At 42.0% G+C, this 19,143-nt stretch overlaps 1 protein-coding gene across 1 annotated transcript in view; it reads right to left on the bottom strand.

Moving 5' to 3' along the window:
- LOC124777579 (farnesol dehydrogenase-like) overlaps positions 1–12,920 on the bottom strand; it is a 40,362-nt gene extending 27,442 nt beyond the window's left edge. The window contains exon 1 of the mRNA XM_047253035.1: positions 12,746–12,920. Within this exon, the coding sequence (XP_047108991.1) occupies positions 12,746–12,877 (132 nt within the window). The 5' untranslated portion in view covers positions 12,878–12,920. The remainder of the gene's footprint in view (positions 1–12,745) is intronic.
- Between the last annotated feature and the right edge of the window lie 6,223 nt (positions 12,921–19,143).

Genomic DNA, 19,143 nt, shown 5'->3' with positions numbered 1-19,143 from the left:
CGTGTCAAGTGGCTGAAATAAAATTTTTACGAGCAGTCGAAGACTGCAGTAAGTTTAACGAGACTCCTAATGAAAACATTAGACGAAAACTTAACATTTTTGCAGTAAATAACGAAACAGAGGAACATAAACAAAACCTAAAAAACATTTTGAACGAATGGAAGGAACAAGGGTTCCAAAGTTGCCTTACAATACAAACCCAAAAGAAAGAGGGACAAAGGACAGCCAGTTAAAAGAGGAAACTGAGGTCAGAACAGGTCGATATGTCTAACTGTAAAGGCAAAAGAATTCCTTCCTTCAATCCGACATAGTGGGAATCCAAAACTCTAGCAGTACTCACGAATGGATCGCACATTTCCCAGTATGCGGTCTCTTTTATAGTAAGTTTGAGTTTCCTAGAATTCTCCAAACAAATCAAAGTCAACCACTCGTCTCTGTTAAAACCTACCTTACGTTTTCTTTCAATCTCATGTCGCTTTGCAACGTTATGATTGAATATTTAATCCATGGAACTGTGCCAAGAAGTGTAGCACTAGTATTGTATTTGAACACGTGTTTTTCCGACTCATCTGCAGTTACTCATATTTTTCACATTTACTATCACCCAAAGACTAACCTGCGAAACATTCCCGTTCACTGCAGCGTCATCAGCAGTCACAGATCGATGTTTGTTTTATGCTTCAGATCGTACATGTGAAGAGAGACCATGAGCGGTCCTATCACACTTATCTGGGGCGCTGCTGACGACACCTTTGTCTCCGACGAACTCCTGCTGTCTAACACAAAGTACTGGATTCCATTACTCAAAATCTCTTTGGGCCACTCACGTAGAGGGTGAACTATATGAAAAAAAAGTAGTTACAAACTACTGCGCACAAACACTTATTCAACGTGTGAACGTCACCACATTTATTCGGATTTAGGTTATGACATGTTCGATATGCCTGCCAACATTGGCGACAATGTGGCGCAGACGAATAGCGAAATTCTGCATGACCCGCTGAAATATCGGAACATCGATACTGTCGATGACCTGCTGAATGGCTGTTTTCAGCTCAGTAATCGGTTAAGAGGTTATTACTGTACACCTTGTCTTTAATATAGCCCCACAAAAGGCAGTCGCGTTGTTCCGATCTGGAGAATGTAGCGGACCATCAAGGCCCATGCCAGTGGCCTCTAGGTAACCAGTGCTCCTCCAGGACAACAAAACCTCTCCTGCATCGGTGGGGACGAGCTCTGTCTAGCGTTAACCACATCTTGTCGAAATAAGGGTCACTTTGGATAATGGGGATGAAATCATCTTCCAAAACCTTTACGTAGCGTTCGGTAGTCACTGTGCCATCAAGGAATATTGCACCGATTATTTTGTGACTGGACACAGCACACCATACAGTCACCCGCTGATATGAAGAGCCTTCTCTATCGTGAAACGCGGATTCACAGTCCCCCAAATGCACCGGTTTTTCTTATTGACTAACCCATCCAAATGAAAGTGAGCTTCGTCGCTAAGCCAAATCTTATTCATATCATAATTCTCACCATGCCCCGCGGCCAACTTCGCAGCTTCGTATTTTTTTTAAAGCATGTCAACTGCAAATTAGCCATGAAGAAAATTATTGCGTATTTGTGGAGAGCTGTTTCGAGGGTAGAGGTTATATCCGTTTCTGCACTTACATTTTTCGTCCTGTTCCGTGTCCCTCGTTGGTGTCTCAATCAGCTGCTATTCCTGCTATTCAGTGCATTGTTTTCACTCAGTTTTTCATAAATTTTCGGTCACTACTTCATCTCACATGCACTTACACAAAATGTGGCGGAATGTGATCTGAGCAGACACTTCTGACAACACACTCAGTGAGAGGTGTTATGTTATTCTCATTGCTTACTTGTTAATCGTTGGTCTTGTGTTTGTAATGGCACTGATTTCGTAAGTGTGTGTGTGTGTGTGTGTGTGTGTGTGTGGGTGGGAGAGAGAGAGAGAGAGAGAGAAATGGAAAGAGGGGTAGGGTGGTAACCAAGAAAACAGAAGTCCTCTTTTTATTGTTATGTTTTTTTGGGGAGTCACCTTTGTATAGTTCATTGAGTGTTCCATACAGTGTTTTGTTGCACAGTGTTGTAGTTTCATTCAGGACTCTCTTTCCCTGTATTATTGCTTTTTGTATGTGGTAGTTCTCCTCTGTTGTGAGTTTTTGATAGAGACTGTTGCTTTCTCTGAGGATGATAATATCAGTTTTCACGTTTTTTGGGTGGTGGTTTTCTTGTATAAGATGGTCTGAAAATGTGGAGTTTGTGCTATCACTTCTTAGGGCTCTGAGGTGTTTGGAGTACCTCATTTTGAAATTTCCGCATGTTTGGTCTAAGCAGACAGACTGGCATGAACTGCAGGTTAACTGATATATTCGAGCTTTGGAGAATTTGTCTGCAGAGGTGTTCTTAGAACTTAGATTCTTCTGTACTGTGTTATTTGTGCGGAATGATATTTGTAGCCCTTGTTTCTTCAGTGTGTTTCTCACGCTGCGGACGTTTTTGTTACTGTATGTTAGTATGTGCCATGTGGTACCCTTTGTAGTGTGTTCCCGATATCCTGTGTTGTCTGGAGCTTGTGTCGTTGGTTCTCTTGGTGATTTGTTCACGGATTGTTCTCTTTTAATTTGTTTTTAATTTTGTTGTTCGGTTTATTTATCATTTGTGTGTTATACCGATTCTCTCTGGCTTTTTGGTGTATTGTATTAGTTCCTGTAATAATAAATAAATGTCATGTTACTAGGGCCTCCCATCAGATAGGCCATTTGCCTGGTGCAAGTCTTTCGACGGGGATGAAATGATGATGATTAAGACAACACAACACCCAGTCCCAGAGCGGAGAAAATCTCCGACCCTGCCGGGAATCGAAGCCGGGCCATTAGAATTGACATTCCGTCCCGCTGACCATTCAGCTACCGGGGGGCGGACTTTAGTTCCTGTGTGTAGCTGAGTTTGTCCAGTGGAGTTCTGTTGAGCCTGTGTAGCATGTATCTGTGTAGCGGGAATCGAACCCGGGCCCTTAGGATTGACATTCCGTCGCGCTGACCACTCAGCTCTCAGCTATTGGGGGGTGGACTTTAGTTCCTGTGTGTAGCTGAGTTTGTCCAGTGGAGTTCTGTTGAGCCTGTGTAGCAAGTATCTGAAACTTGAGAGTTTGTGTCCTTGGGGGTGGTTGGAGTTGATGTGAAAGGTCGTACTTGGGGCTATAGGTTTTCTGAAAATTCCAAAATTATGTTTGTTGTTGACTCTGCATATGGTAATGTCTAAGAAATTAAGCTTCATTTCCTCTTCTGTCTCAATGGTGAATATACACTCATGGAAATGGAAAAAAGAACACATTGACACCGGTGTGTCAGACCCACCATACTTGCTCCGGACACTGCGAGAGGGCTGTACAAGCAATGATCACACGCACGGCACAGCGGACACACCAGGAACCGCGGTGTTGGCCGTCGAATGGCGCTAGCTGCGCAGCATTTGTGCACCGCCGCCATCAGTGTCAGCCAGTTTGCCGTGGCATACGGAGCTCCATCGCAGTCTTTAACACTGGTAGCATGCCGCGACAGCGTGGACGTGAACCGTATGTGCAGTTGACGGACTTTGAGCGAGGGCGTATAGTGGGCATGCGGGAGGCCGGGTGGACGTACCGCCGAATTGCTCAACACGTGGGGCGTGAGGTCTCCACAGTACATCGATGTTGTCGCCAGTGGTCGGCGGAAGGTGCACGTGCCCGTCGACCTGGGACCGGACCGCAGCGACGCTCGGATGCACGCCAAGACCGTAGGATCCTATGCAGTGCCGTAGAGGACCGCACCGCCACTTCCCAGCAAATTAGGGACACTGTTGCTCCTGGGGTATCGGCGAGGACCATTCGCAACCGTCTCCATGAAGCTGGGCTACGGTCCCGCAAACCGTTAGGCCGTCTTCCGCTCACGCCCCAACATCGTGCAGCCCGCCTCCAGTGGTGTCGCGACAGGCGTGAATGGAGGGACGAATGGAGACGTGTCATCTTCAGCGATGAGAGTCGCTTCTGCCTTGGTGCCAATGATGGTCTTATGCGTGTTTGGCGCCGTGCAGGTGAGCGCCACAATCAGGACTGCATACGACCGAGGCACACAGGGCCAACACCCGGCATCATGGTGTGGGGAGCGATCTCCTACACTGGCCGTGCACCACTGGTGATCGTCGAGGGGACACTGAATAGTGCACGGAACATCCAAACCGTCATCGAACCCATCGTTCTACCATTCCTAGACCAGCAAGGGAACGTGCTGTTCCAACAGGACAATGCACGTCCGCATGTATCCCGTGCCACCCAACGTGCTCTAGAAGGTGTAAGTCAACTACCCTGGCCAGCAAGATCTCCGGATCTGTCCCCCATTGAGCATGTTTGGGACTGGATGAAGCGTCGTCTCACGCGGTCTGCACGTCCAGCACGAACGCTGGTCCAACTGAGGCGCCAGGTGGAAATGGCATGGCAAGCCGTTCCACAGGACTACATCCAGCATCTCTACTATCGTCTCCATGGGAGAATAGCAGCCTGCATTGCTGCGAAAGGTGGATATACACTGTACTAGTGCCGACATTGTGCATGCTCTGTTGCCTGTGTCTATGTGCCTGTGGTTCTGTCAGTGTGATCATGTGATGTATCTGACCCCAGGAATGTGTCAATAAAGTTTCCCCTTCCTGGGACAATGAATTCACGGTGTTCTTATTTCAATTTCCAGGAGTGTAGTTTTTGGTGAACTGTATTTATGTCACTCTGTAATTGTTTTATTTGGGTATCTGTTTCATCAATCAAGCAAATGATGTCATCTAAAAGTACATATCGGTTCCAGTATATAATCTTGTACTGGTTTGGATGTATGATTTCATTGAATAGTTTTCAATGTGGTTTAGAAATATGTTTGCAAGTAGACCATTGATGGATGAGCCCATTGATAGGCCATCTTTTTGATGATAGAACTCTTTCTTGAACGTGAGCTAGTTCTGTTCTGATATAATCTTTAGGGTGGCTTCTATTTCATCTATGTGTTACTCATTATGTCCCCTAGATACTGCAGCTGTTTTTTTTAACAATGCTGATTGTTTCTTCTACTGGCACATTTGTGTACATGGATGTGATGTCAAAAGATACCTGGGTTTCTGTTGATGGTATGTTTACATCTTTCATCTTCTCTACCAATTCACTGGTATTTTTTAGGTTTCTGTTGCTTGTGAAAGTGTATAATTTCTGTAGTACTGTATGTAATTAGTATGTACGCTAGGTGGCAAGATGGTGCGTTTTTGAAATGTATTACAGGCCATATTGGACAGTTATTTTTATGTATCTTTGGTAAACTATTGAGGCTGGGTGTTTTGGGATTCTTTTGTGCCATGTATTTGGCTCGAGTTTCCGTGATGGCGACTCTGAGGATTTTTAAAAGTTTTTGAATGTTTCTTTGGTACCTCCCAGTAGGATCATTGATTAACTTGATGATGTTGTTCTGTTCTATAAATTCCCCTGCTTTCTTGATGTACCCTGCCTCATTCATCAGTACAAGTGTGTGACCTTTGTCTGCTCTGGTGATGATTGCTTTGTGTTTTTGGAGTTTTTTGTTTAGTTATATATATATTTTGCTCTGTTGGTTTTGTTTTTGAGGTGATGTAGGTCTTGTTCTCTTTAATTATGTGTTTTACCTCTTCTTCTATAAGTTCCTGTGTCAAGATGGCACTGAAGTTTGGGTTCTCCAACTTTTCTTCTTGCTTTATTATGTATTCTGTTTCTGTGATCAGGTTTTCTATGATTTTGTGCCTATGTTGTGTTTAAGCCCCTATTCAAGTAATATTCTTTCTTGTTTCGTTAATTCTACGTCAGTTAAATTGACTGGTCTGTCATGAAACTGATGTTCGGTCCCTACTCTGTCTTCTTTATCTATTGTTGTGGCAGATTTCATGAGGTGATTCAGTTTTTCATTTTGTCTTTCTTTCTGTTCGTTAGTGTTTCTGTGTAAGACCTGATTTCTTGAGTTATCTCATTCAAATGAGTTGGGGTTTCCAAGAGATTTGCTAATTCAGTTTTGTACAGCTGAAGATTAAGCTGCTGTTTTTTCGCATATAGGAAAAGAATATCTTCTTCTAACCAAATAAATTTTCTATTGGCTACTCGCGCTGCAGGTAACTTGCTATTTACACTGACTTTTTCAAAACAAGGGGTTATGTTATTACTCATACAGATTTTGTTAAACCTGTTATTGAGGATAGTTTTAGGAAGTTGTATTGTTGTATTATTGAATTTTATGTAGACCTTAGTGGGAAATGCTTGGCTTGGCTTTGAAATACTCATTTTACTAAGGTTTAAAGCTCCTCCATTCGTTCTTCCACACACACACTTCCGAAATCAGTGCCATAACAAAACTGTCCATAGGGTGTGAAACATACTGAAGAAATAAGGGCTACAAATATCATTCCACACAAATAACACAGTACAGAAGAATCTAAGATCGAAGAACACCTCTGCAGACAAATGCTCCAAAGCTGGAATATATCAGTTAACCTGCAGTTCATGGCAGTCGGTCTACTGAGGCCAACAGTCTCTATAAAAAACCTAACAATTGAGGAGAACTACCACATACAAAGAGCAATAATACAGGAAAAGAGACTCCTGGATGTAAACGCAACACTGTGAAACAAAACACTGTTTGGAACATTCAATGAACTATACAAAGGTGACTCCTCACGGAAAACATAACAACAGAAAAAGGAATTCTGTTTTCTTGGTTACCACCCTTCCCCTCTTTCCATCTCTCTCTCTCTCTCTCTCTCTCTCTCTCTCTCTCTCACACACACACACACACACATACACACACACACACACACACTTCCGAAATCAGTGCCACAACAAACACAAGACCAACGATGAACAAGTAAGCAATGAGAATAACATAACACCTCTCACTGAGTGTGTTGCCAGAAGTGTCTGCTCAAATTACATTCCGTCACATTTTTTGGAAGTACATGTGAGGTGAAGTAGTGAGCGGAAATTTGGAAAAACTGATTGAAAACAATGCACTAAATAGCAGTTGATTGAGACACCAACCGGGGACTCGAAACAGGTCGAAAAATGTAAGTAAAGAAACGAACATAACCTCTACCCTCGAAACAGCTCTCCACAAATACGCATTAATTTTCATCACGGTTAGTTTGCAGATGACATGCTGTCAAAAAGACGATGAGAACAAGCACTGAAATTGATGTATAATAATACAGTTTAGTTAGCGATGTAATTTTAAAGTGAGCGTCTAAACCAGAGGTTTCCAAACGTTTTAGTCCGCGGGCCACATTGACTCCTCCACGAAGTCATAAGGGCCAAGATCTACCTAGTGGGATTAAAGCACCCTAGCACTCCACGATCACCGTAGTGTAAGGCTACAGGAAAGGTGAAATCGCAAAAATCTAAGGTTGTGGGAATAGCTAGCACTGAAACGAACTACGATTTTTATTTAATTACATAATTTTGATTGGTGGACGTACCTGACCGAAATTCTGGCGTATTTTATTTTGGCGAATTTCACCGACAAAAAAGTATGTCACTGCATATTCTTCACGAAAGCGTCCTGTAAAGTTAACGAAATCTCAAAATCATTGTTAGCAACACTATTACTGCAAGACGTAACAGAGGTAGAGTATGTCAACGCATTATTATTTAAAGCGGCGCAACAATAAGTTTAGTTATGTAGTCTTGTAGCTAGTAGCAGAGCCAGAGCATATATTTGATAGTTCTGTTTCGTGACTATGTCAATGTTGCTAATGTCTCACGACTTTTTAGTGTTTTATACGCTGTACTAGTAGGTGAGACGACGAAGTGTAGCACAATTCAAAGTTTGAATTCGAAGAGACAAGGAAAATCTGAAAATCGAAATACGTATAGCACGACTTGAGTATTTTTTCACTGTATCTTTTAGTGGAACTACAGTGTAATTGTGAGTATTTAATTTAATAATTAAAGTACCTTAAAAATAAATTCATTGCATTTCGTATAGGCACACTGCTCCCTAGTTTTATTAGTATTAAATAGCACAACTTTATTTTCATGTTAGAATCTTTTGTGAAGTTCTGTACAAATATGGAAAAGAAACGAAAGGTTGACAGTGATTGTAGAATTTTTAAAGAGCAGCGGGGATGACAATATTTTGTGGTGGGGTCAAGCAACAAAACAATGTGTATTATTTGCAATGAAGCAATATCAGTCTTCAAAGAATACAATATAATACGTCATTATGAGACTAAGCACTCTCATAATTACTCCATGTTTAAAGGATTCGAACGATTAGAAATGTATGAGTCTCTGAAACGCCAGCTAAAAACCCAGCAGTCGCTGTTTAAGAAAGTAAATGCTGAACAACATGCTGCAACTCGTGTGGCTCATTTAATAGCGAAACACTGTAAGCCATTAACGACGGTGAATTAATTAAGAACTGCATTATTGGAACAGCAGAAGAAATGTGCCCAGAAAAAATTAATTTATTTAAAAACATAAGTTTGTCGGCAAACACTGTGGCTCGAAGAATAGATCACATTGCACAAAGTATATCAGCACAACTGCGTGACAAAAATCAAGACATAGACTGGTTCTCTTTGGCCGTGGATGAGTCAACAGATGTATCAGATACTGCTCAAGTACTACTTTTTATTCGAGGGATTGACAAAAATTATGAAGTGTATGAAGAGCTCCTTGATGTTCACAGTATTCACGGGACGACCACTGGCGAAGATATTTTTAAAGGAGTTGAAAGGGCAGTTCAGATAAACAATCTTCAGTGGAAGAAATTAAAATGTATTACAACTGATGGTAGCAAAAACATGTGTGGAAAAAATAAAGGTGTTGCTCTCCTTTCTAAGGCTGTAGAAAGTGACGGTGGCTCAAAACCATTAGTAGTGCATTGTATTATTCACCAACAGTCTTTGTGTGGAAAACATTTAGATATGTTAGAAGTTTCAAAGCCAGTTATTTCAGTTGTTAATTATATCAGATCCCATGCACTCAGTCATCGCCAGTTCCGCGAGTTTCTTGAAGATATTGAGGAAAGCGACTTGCCATATTATACTGCAGTGCGCTGGCTTAGCTGCGGTAAAGTTCTGACCCGTTTCTTTGAACTCCGAATAGTAACTGAAATTTTTTTGAACGAAAGGAATCGCCCTCTGGCTGAGTTACGGAACGGTGAGTGGTTATGGAAGCTAGCATTTTATACAGACTTAACTAAACATACGAATGACCTTAATTTAAAACTGCAAGGTGAAAACCAGCTTCTGCCTGATTTACACATGCATGTTAAGTCCTTTCGACAAAAGATTGCTTTGTTTCAATCTCAGTTGAACAAAGTATGCTTCACGCATTTTAATACATGCCAAACATTCGGTCAGCAAACTGAGATTCCATTTCGTGTAACATTCGCAATTGAAGCTTTTGGCGCTTTAAAAATTAATTTTGAATCACGTTTTTCAGATATCGATGCAAATTCAAACGATATCAAGATATTTCAAAATCCCTTTGACGTCGATATAGAAGCGTTACCCGCAGAACTGCAGTTTGAAATTATTAATTTGCAATGTAGCGACTTTCTTAAAGAAAAACATTCAGTTAACATTACTGGAATTTTATAAGTGTCTTCCATCCACACAGTTTCCAAATTTACATAAATTTGCTCGTGGCTTTTTTTCCGCTTTTGGCACTACTTATTTGTGTGAAAAAACTTTCTCCAAAATGAAACATGCAAAAAGTATTTACAGATCAAAATTAAGTGATGAGAATTTGAAGTCGCTGATGATTATCTCTGCCAGTAAACTTGATCCACAACTGGAGGTGATTATGAAAGGAAAGTTACAGCTATATAAAAGTCACTAATTATGACTAAGATGTTAAATTTCTTTACGTGAATACTCTAACACTGTGAGTTTTCAAGATATAAATTAATTACTGTTATTTTTATGCATCAGTTACAACTAAAATATCCAATATCATTATGTACACCCGGTATTGTATTTTCATAAAAATTGCCTTTAAATAAAAATATTTTATACGATTTACTTGCTGTGTGCATTTTACAACGTAATCAAAAGAAAGTGAAAACTCGCTTAAGAAGCATCTTCCATAGTGATTGATTGCTAAGGCTAGTCACCGCAGTGACGTCCATTTGAAAGACTTGCACCAGACTCGTGAGTAGAATGAAATGCAAAGAATTTTTTTACTTAAAATGTTTTCACCAAACTAGTCTGTTAACCGTTCTTTTTTTTTCAATATCGCACGGAGAATGGTCTGTCTGTTTATGGTGGATAGCCACAAGTTTAACCATGACCTTCCGCTTTGTAAAGATAGGGCTCCGACGATGTCGCGGTGTATTGGTCGCGATAGGCCTCGAAACTCTATTGTTGGCAGTATAGGTACCACCTTAAATATTTGGCGGACCGGATACCAGGGATGTCCGGCCAGCTAACGCGGGCCAGTTTGCCGGTACTCGCGGGCCAGTTTCTGCCCGCGGGCCGTAGTTTGGAGACCCCTAGTCTAAACCAAACGAAGAAAATTGCAAATATTGTATTTTTTAGGCCTGCAGCAGTTAAATTATTAGAAATGTGATATTATACTTTTCAGAAATAAAAATTTGACCACGGAAGATGACACATTGGTGTCGAAACATGTCTGGGTAAGTATAAAAATCAACTAATTGTGTTTGCATATGGCTGATTTCCAAAACAACCCAGTTTTTAAATCGCAAACACGGAAGAATGAAAAGAGGAGCTTCAAACCATAGTAAAATGAGTAAATAAAATAGAGTACTAAAAGAAGAATTTAGGTGACTGAATTTGTACCTAAACATGAAATGCGTGGAGGTCGTGAACACTGAATCGCAGCTTCAGCTTTCGTTAGCTTTAGTTCAAAACTTCGTACATATGTCGGTTGTTGCTTTTCACTGGCTTCCCATTACAACTGAGCAGAAAAATTATAATTAGAGCACTGATCACCGACGACCAGCATAACCGGAAGAAAGTTTAGTATTTACACTCTGGTTATTAGCAGTCGGAAACACATTACTATCTGTTTCACAATTCAATAGTTATAAGGAAGTTATCAATAAACTACGATTAATGAAATGTGAGATACGCATACGACCTATCACACAGGCTACTTGATAAAATCTGCTACGTATTTTTTATATGGTAGATGGTGTGATCCCACGTAAAACACCTTTATTTATGAACAAAAGTCTCTAAGGTAACTGTGATACATCAATCATATTATTAGAGCTACCAAGAACGTACGCAACGAAAATGAGTCGGTCGTTCGTGTATTTTTAATTTTAATCAGCATAATAGATGCATATTCGCACTTATTTACTTTCAAGGAAATTTACTGTGCTTTTATTTTTTAATAAAAATAAATACAACGGTTATGCTTATTCATTCTGTGTCTGACTGATGAAAGTATCTATGGAATTTATCGTATTTCTCACATCTCCCATTGGGACCTTAGTTATTTTTATGTCAGTCACATTTCCTTTCGCAACTGTGATATGCATCTCTTCCATTCCAGCAGCGCGATTACATTCTCTTCGGCTACTCCATCTCTCATTTTAACGTACGTAAAAAAGGACAAAATAGCACAAGAGCTTTTTGTACTGCTAGCACTGTAACAAAGAGGGCAGTAACTTCCTTTGATGGTTCGCTAAACGACGGAAATAAGGGAAACATGAGAGATCACAGGCGAATGCCAACAAAACTCAATCGAACGCAGTTTGCTCACGCACACATAGTGTTTATATCTGGGCGTTCATTGTTGCGCATTCGCTTGTGTTCTCTTCGGTGGTAACCCTAGAACACTAAAAGTGGGACTGGGTGGGGGGGGGGGGGGGGGGGAAGATTACATGATTACATTGCTACTAAACTACCCTGAAGTTTACCAATCCACATTTTATTCGAAAGACATCGTAGTGTATTTAAAGGTTATGCGTTAGTTAATTACAGTTAGATCTACAATGGTATGTTGCATACCAAATTAAGTACAAAATGCTTCACTGCAACTTTAAATTTTACGAAGGGTTAGTAAGTTAGGGTAAAGAGTCTGTATAAACTGGTGAAACGAGAACATCTGTAGTTCTCATCTTTAAAATCACTTATTATGTTTTTGGGCTAGTATACTGGTTCGGAGCATTCTTCTACACACAAGCGTTCTATATTCTTGACTCTGCACTGACACACAGTATTTTGCGTTTGCATATTTTTATAGATTCGCATTCACCTCGTGTACTGTGTTTTGATTGCAGCCAAGTGTCCTAAAGTATCTCTGCGCGTAAGAAGACACACACACTCACACACGCACACACACACAGTTAAGTACTTAGAAATACAGACGTTGCCACGGCCATAGAAAACAAAACAAAGGAATCGCATTTCAAGAGATCAAAACATTGTACAGCGGGTGAATCAGGACGTACAAAAACAAGAAAACAGTACGCTAAAAAATCACACACCTTTTTATACAAGGAACCACGGAAACAATGTAGGACCCACGATTTTAACATCACTGCTGTTTACGATCTCGTTAACACGATTTGTGAGGATACACATAATTGTTACAGAGACCACTGAAGATATTTTAAATAAATCGAACGTATCTGACCCAAATCAGATTTCATTATTGTTGTAGCGATTGCAGTAGACAGGCCTGAAAAGAACACGAGTTTAGGCCCACCTTGACTCTGTCCACTCTCCTCGCGAGCCCCACGACGGTGAGTCCCTTCTTGAGCAGCGCCTGCGTGATGGCCGCTCCTATTCCGGCACTGGCGCCAGTAACCAGTGCGACGCGGCCTGCGTACCTCTCCATGCCTGCGATTCACTTCTGTGCTCGGCGGCTACTAAATGGCGCAGCCGGCCGGCGCTGTTACGTCTATGCTCTTGCTGACCTTGGGTGGCTGTTACTGCTGACTCATCCGCGCATTTCGCAACGGAGTCTGCTGTTCCCCTCCCTTCCCCTCTCCGCGACGGCTAATGGAGCTACTTCCTGTCTAGCACTCAATGTCAGCGACAGACTAGCGACACGTTACCCCGGTAGACATAACAGCTGAAGATCGTCTCTTAATGTATGAGAATACTCTCAGATTACGCCATATGAGCCGGTAGAAATATGTCGGAATGGAATGCTCGAGAACTATTGCGATTCTGAATAACTGTGTCTAAAGTGAAATATACCTGAAATTAAATGTGTTTGGGATTTTTAGAACATCTTTCGAATATTTTAAGATATATTTAACCATGACTGCATTTTATGACGTACCAAAAAATATTTCTTATGGAAAATCATGAATATTTTTAATCTAGATTACGCGTATTCGATATAGTTTTAGTTTCCTTCACCCTCTGTCGCACTGCCTTTTATGACTACACAACATTATTTCAAGATGGTTGGTTAGAAAATTTGTAGCAGCCGTGCCGCAAAACTGCGTGAACGGACGGACCAGCGGACCTGGGCTGCTCAAGGTCGGCCTAGCCATCAGACACTGTCGCCAGAGGTCACCCGATAACATCGGCCGATAGCTCGGTCTTAGTGCGTCCGATCTCTTTCTTCCTTTTTTGCCAGGGCCAAGGAGGCTAGCTAGGTTAGGTTAGACCATTCTGTGTGTGAAGTAGGTTCGATTTTAACCTCTTAGGATGGGATGGATACCGCGACGCCTGTGTGCTTGGATACGAGTGCTGCATAGCGGCTTCTGGTAATAAAGATAACGCCAAATGCATGTGAATGAGCTTTGCTGTCTCGTAAGGAACGTGTCGACTGCTATAGACTGTGTCGTCAGTTATCGGTAGAATCAGACAAGTTCTACAAATGTATGAGACGACGAGAGAAAGATTCTGTTACATACTCGAGAGAATTCGTGGTGGCCTTGAAAAACAAGTTCCGAACATTCTGTTTGGCTGTATTTATTTATAGTTGTACAGACGTACGTCAATTAACCTCCAATGACTGTCATTTAGTGCACAAGTGAAAGACAATCATAAAGTGTAGCATAAGATACTCTGCACACGTAAAGCTCTTAAAAGTGGAAATACATACCGTACACTACATTTGCAAAACATTTCATGTTAACAGAATAACTATCCCACTAGCATAAAACGCCAGTAAGCAGTAATATTAATTTGTAGGCAACTAATGACAACCCACCACAAAAAGAGATCCAGCAGCTATAAACATGTAAGATACGCCACCCTTCTCACTTAATCATACACTACCGGTCATTAAAATTGCTACACCATGAAGATGACGTGCTACAGACCAAAATTTAACCGACAAGAAGAAGATGCTGTGATATGCAAATGATTAGATTTTCAGAGCATTCGCACAAGGATGGCGCCGGTGGCGACACCTACAACGTGCTGGCACGAGGAAAGTTTCCAACCGATTTCTCATACACAAACAGCAGTTGACCGGCGTTGTCTGGTGAAACGTTGTTGTGATGCCCCGTGTAAGGAGGAGAAATGCGTACCATCACGTTTACGACTTTGATAAAGATCGGATTGCAGCCTATCGCGATTGCGGCTTATCGCATCGCGACATTACTGCTCGCGTTGCTCGATATCCAATGACTGTTAGCAGAATATGGAATCGGTGGGCTCAGGAGGGTAATATGGAACGCCGTGCTGGATCCCAACGGCAACGTATCACTGGCAGTCGAGATGACAGGCATCTTATTCGCATGGCTGTAACGGATCGTGCAGCCACGTCTCGATCCCTGAATCAACAGATGGAGACGTTTGCAAGACAACAACCATAGGCAGGAACAGTTCGACGACGTTTACAGTAGCATGGACTATCAGCTCGGAGACCATGGCTGCGGTTACCGTTGACGCTGCATCACAGACAGGAGCACCTGCGGAGGTGTTCTCAACGACGAACCTGGGTACACGAATTGCAAAACGTAATTTTTTCAGATAAATGTAGGTTCTGTTTACAGCGTCATGATGGTCACATCCGTGTTTGGCGACATCGCGGTGAACGCACGTTGGAAGCGAGTATTCGTCATCGCCATACTGGCGTGATGGTATGGGGTGCCATTGGTTACACGTCTCGGTCTCTTCTTGTTTGCATTGACGGCACTTTGAACAGTGGGCGTTACATTTCAGATGTGTTACGATCCGTGGCTCTACCCATCATTCGATCCCTGCGAAACCCTACATTTCAGCAGGATAATGCACGACCGCATGTTGCAGGTCCTGTACGGGCCTTTCTGGATACAGAAACTGCCCTGACCAGCACATTCTCCATATCTCTGACCCATTGAAAACGTCTGGTCAATGGCGACCGAGCAACTGGCTCGTCACAAAACGCCTGTCACTACTCTTGATGAACTGTGGTATCGTATTGAAGCTGCATGGGCAGCTGTACCTGTACACGCCGTCCAAGCTCTGACTCAATGCACAGGCGTATCAATGCCGTTATTACGGCCAGAGGTGGTTGTTCTCGGTAATGATTTCTCAGGAACTATACACCCAAAATGCATGAAAATGTAATCACATGTCAGTTCTAGTATAATATATGTGTCCAATGAATACCAGTTTATCATCTGCATTTCTTCTTGGTGTAGCAAGTTTAATTACCAGTAGTGTATTTCATTTTAGAGGTTATAATCTATGCTTAAAATTTCCACTAACTTGCGATTTCTATTCATTGCTTTCGACCTATATCCCAGTTATGATATTTTAACCCTCAGGATGCTACAAACTTACTCTTTCTTGGACTAAACTTATCAGTTTCTCACGCTCCATATTGTGTACGAGAACGTCGGTCGATACTTTCGGGAGATAAGGTCGGCTATTGTGTGGTCGTGGAGTACTGATTTGAAAAGATCGGCCGTGTCTGGCCGATATCGGTCGTCGGCGGTATCCACCGATACTGGAGTCGCTATGACCACAGCTTCAGTTGCGTCAGATATCCGTCGACGTGCGTACCTACCAATAGGCAAAATTCTGGCAACGTGTGGCGCGCACAGCGCGGGTCAGCAAAAGAAGGAACGGCAGGGCGAACCGAGCCGCCGTACAGTAAAGACGTGTTTTTCGAATAGCTACTCGTATAACTTCAGTCCGCAGGCCACGTGGGTCGAGCTTAACGCGAGCCCACCACAGGCGCGTGCGGGAACTTTTTTGCAACTCTCGGTTCACTTCATCGCGTCCACGAAATACAGGGCGCCAAGCGATCGTGAGGAGAAGGTTCGTTTCGTTGCGGACACGCGTCCACTGTTCTCCCGCGATCACGTGATCTCTCGACTCGCTCGTCTCCGAGGAGCGAACACCGTCCGGCATCGGTGGAACTGTTATGCAACCACATTCATCGCGATCGCCGGTTAATGGACATTTCGATCTCATTTCATTTTTCTCATTTGTTGATTTACTCATTTGGCAGAATATACACATTTTCGGCATGTGTACCTGTCAGTTCCCATTGCCACAGTGTCACCATAGCCTACATCCTGAACAAAGTATCTGGGTGTGGCCGGCTGACTACATGACTCCAAATTTGCACCACAGAACAAAATTCACAAGATATTTGATGTAATTATACACTCGTTCCCCAATATTTAGTGACAGAAGTAAAAGAGTGTTATTTACCCGCAGCTATTGTACACTGCCTGACAATAACGATGAAGCATTCAGAAAACGTGGTCGGGTGTCGGTGTAACTTTGTACTCGTAGAAACCATGTATGGGTTTGTAAATGATGAGAGTAGCAAATATCTGTGACAGGTGGAATGGCCACTGGTGCACATTAGTGTTTTTCGCGTTGCGTTATGTTACCAGGCCTGGTAGGATCCGTAAAGTGCATGAACAGCGTTAGATGTTGACGGATCACTATCAAGGACAAAGAGATGCAGCGTATTCGTGCGAGAAGCGATACAGAAAGGAAAGCAGAGGGCGGCTCGATTAGATTGTAGGAAGTCAAGCGTTGCGCTCGACGCCTTAATGAAACCGAATGAGCGCTATACGATAGCTGCCTATTACCACGGCTTGAAATGTACGTCCTAACGGATGGAAGTAATCTAACCGACTAAATGAAAACTTGTAAGCAAGGAAACATTAATGAAACACGTTGTGGCAAATTTTTAGTTAAAAACCTATCACATAAGCTTTTAAATGCATTAATGTTCATATGTGCAACCTCTGAAGTGACACTGCTTTTAGGTTCACAATGAAGCTGCTATATTTAGTAAATATCGGTGTTTTCCTTGCTGGAAATTTATTTCACTTCTTTTTATTTATTTTGTAGCTGATAAATCAACTTCAGTTCCAACTGAAATAGCTATAATGGGACACTCTGCAAGAGTTTCAGTGTTTATATCAGTACTGGGACTTTTATTCGTGTTCACAGCCTTACAGTAACACGTAAGTATTATTTACTTGTATGTCTGGATGAACAGCCATTGACGACGACTTTCAGCCGCACGACGTTAATTCGAAATACGTTGACGAGTAAGGATAGCCCCTATAGTTCAGGCTACCGCACGCGATAAGCGGGAAATCCGGCTACCAATTCTGGTCCAACACAATTTTTCATATTTCACTAATATACCTGTAGAATATAGATAGTCTATCTAGAAATAGGCAGCATATCTATATCTAAATACAGATAGTACATCTACAGGCTGTTACAAAAAGGTACGGCCAAACTTTCAGGAAACGTTCCTCACACACAAATAAAGAAAAGATGTTATGTGGACATGTGTCCGGAAACGCTTAATTTCCATGTTAGAGCTCATTTTAGTTTCGTTCTTCCACCTACGCTCAATGTAGCATACGGGATACTCTACCTGTGCTGCTAGAACACGTGCCTTTACAGGTAAGACACAACGTGTGGTTCATGCACGATGGAGCTCCTGTACATTTCAGTCGAAGTGTTCGTACGCTTCTCAACAACAGATTCGGTGACCGATGGATTGGTAGAGGCGGACCAATTCCATGGCCTCCACGCTCTCCTGACCTCAACCCTCTTGACTTTCATTTATGGGGGTATTTGATAGCTCTTGTCTATGCAACCCCGGTACCAAATGTACAGACTCTTCGTGCTCGTATTGCGGACGTTGTGGACGGCTGTGATACAATACGCCATTCTCCAGGGCTGCATCAGCGCATCAGCGATTCCATGCGACGGAGGGCGGATGCATGTATCCTCGCTAACGCAGGACATTTTGAACATTTCTCGTAACAAAGTGTGTGAAGTCACGCTGGTACGTTCTGTTGCTGTGTGTTTCCATTCCATGATTAATGTGATTTGAAGAGAAATAATAAAATGAGCTCTAACATGGAAAGTGAGCGTTTCCGGACACATGTTCACATAACATATTTTCTTGCTTTGTGTGTGAGGAATGTTTCCTAAAGTTTGGCCGTACCTTTTTGTAACACCCTGTATATATAACGCAGCTGATGCCACGATAGTCACATTCAGAAAATTTATTTCTGATTAACGCAGGTATTGCTTGAAATTAAGGTAGTCGGCTGCGTTAAAATTTAATGTATAGAATTGTTTTGAATTGGACCTGTAAGTTCGCGCTAACATATGTAATACGAATCATATTCGTTTAATAAATGGCGATTTATAAGTGTCGCAACGAAATTTTGGTCAAGCTCTGTTCTAAATATGAGATGTGTTTCTGTTCTTCCATTATGTAACCTTTGGAGTGGAATGTCTTCTTCTCCGTAACTTTCTTTCAGTAGTGAGTACAACAATAAATCGCCGTCACCAACTTGAGAAACATGCGTCTACTTGCACAGAGTCGCAGGTTACTTGTACTTGGCAGCGCTCAAATAAAATACTTTAACCTCTATTTTCGCAATTCTGTAGTAAGATGTGGCTTTCCTTCCAACATAAAAAACAATTTCGATGTGTTAACTACATTTAGTACGGATCAACGTATCACCTAAAATAGACCTAATGTAAAGTAGCCAGCGACCAATTTTTCACTCCAAACCCTTAAAATTTTATGCTGCAGAGTACTGGGAAATTAAGTATGACAATAACTATGACCAGTAACCTAAAAAGGCACTTCATGATCAAGCTGTGAGAGGAAACTATAAAATACGAAAGAAATCGATTCTGTAGGCCAGTTAG

Source organism: Schistocerca piceifrons, chromosome 2 (genome assembly GCF_021461385.2).
Source record: "Schistocerca piceifrons isolate TAMUIC-IGC-003096 chromosome 2, iqSchPice1.1, whole genome shotgun sequence".
Lineage (NCBI taxonomy): Eukaryota > Metazoa > Arthropoda > Insecta > Orthoptera > Acrididae > Schistocerca > Schistocerca piceifrons.
Note: the sequence above shows the minus strand (reverse complement) of the source record. Positions and strands in the feature narration are given on the sequence as shown.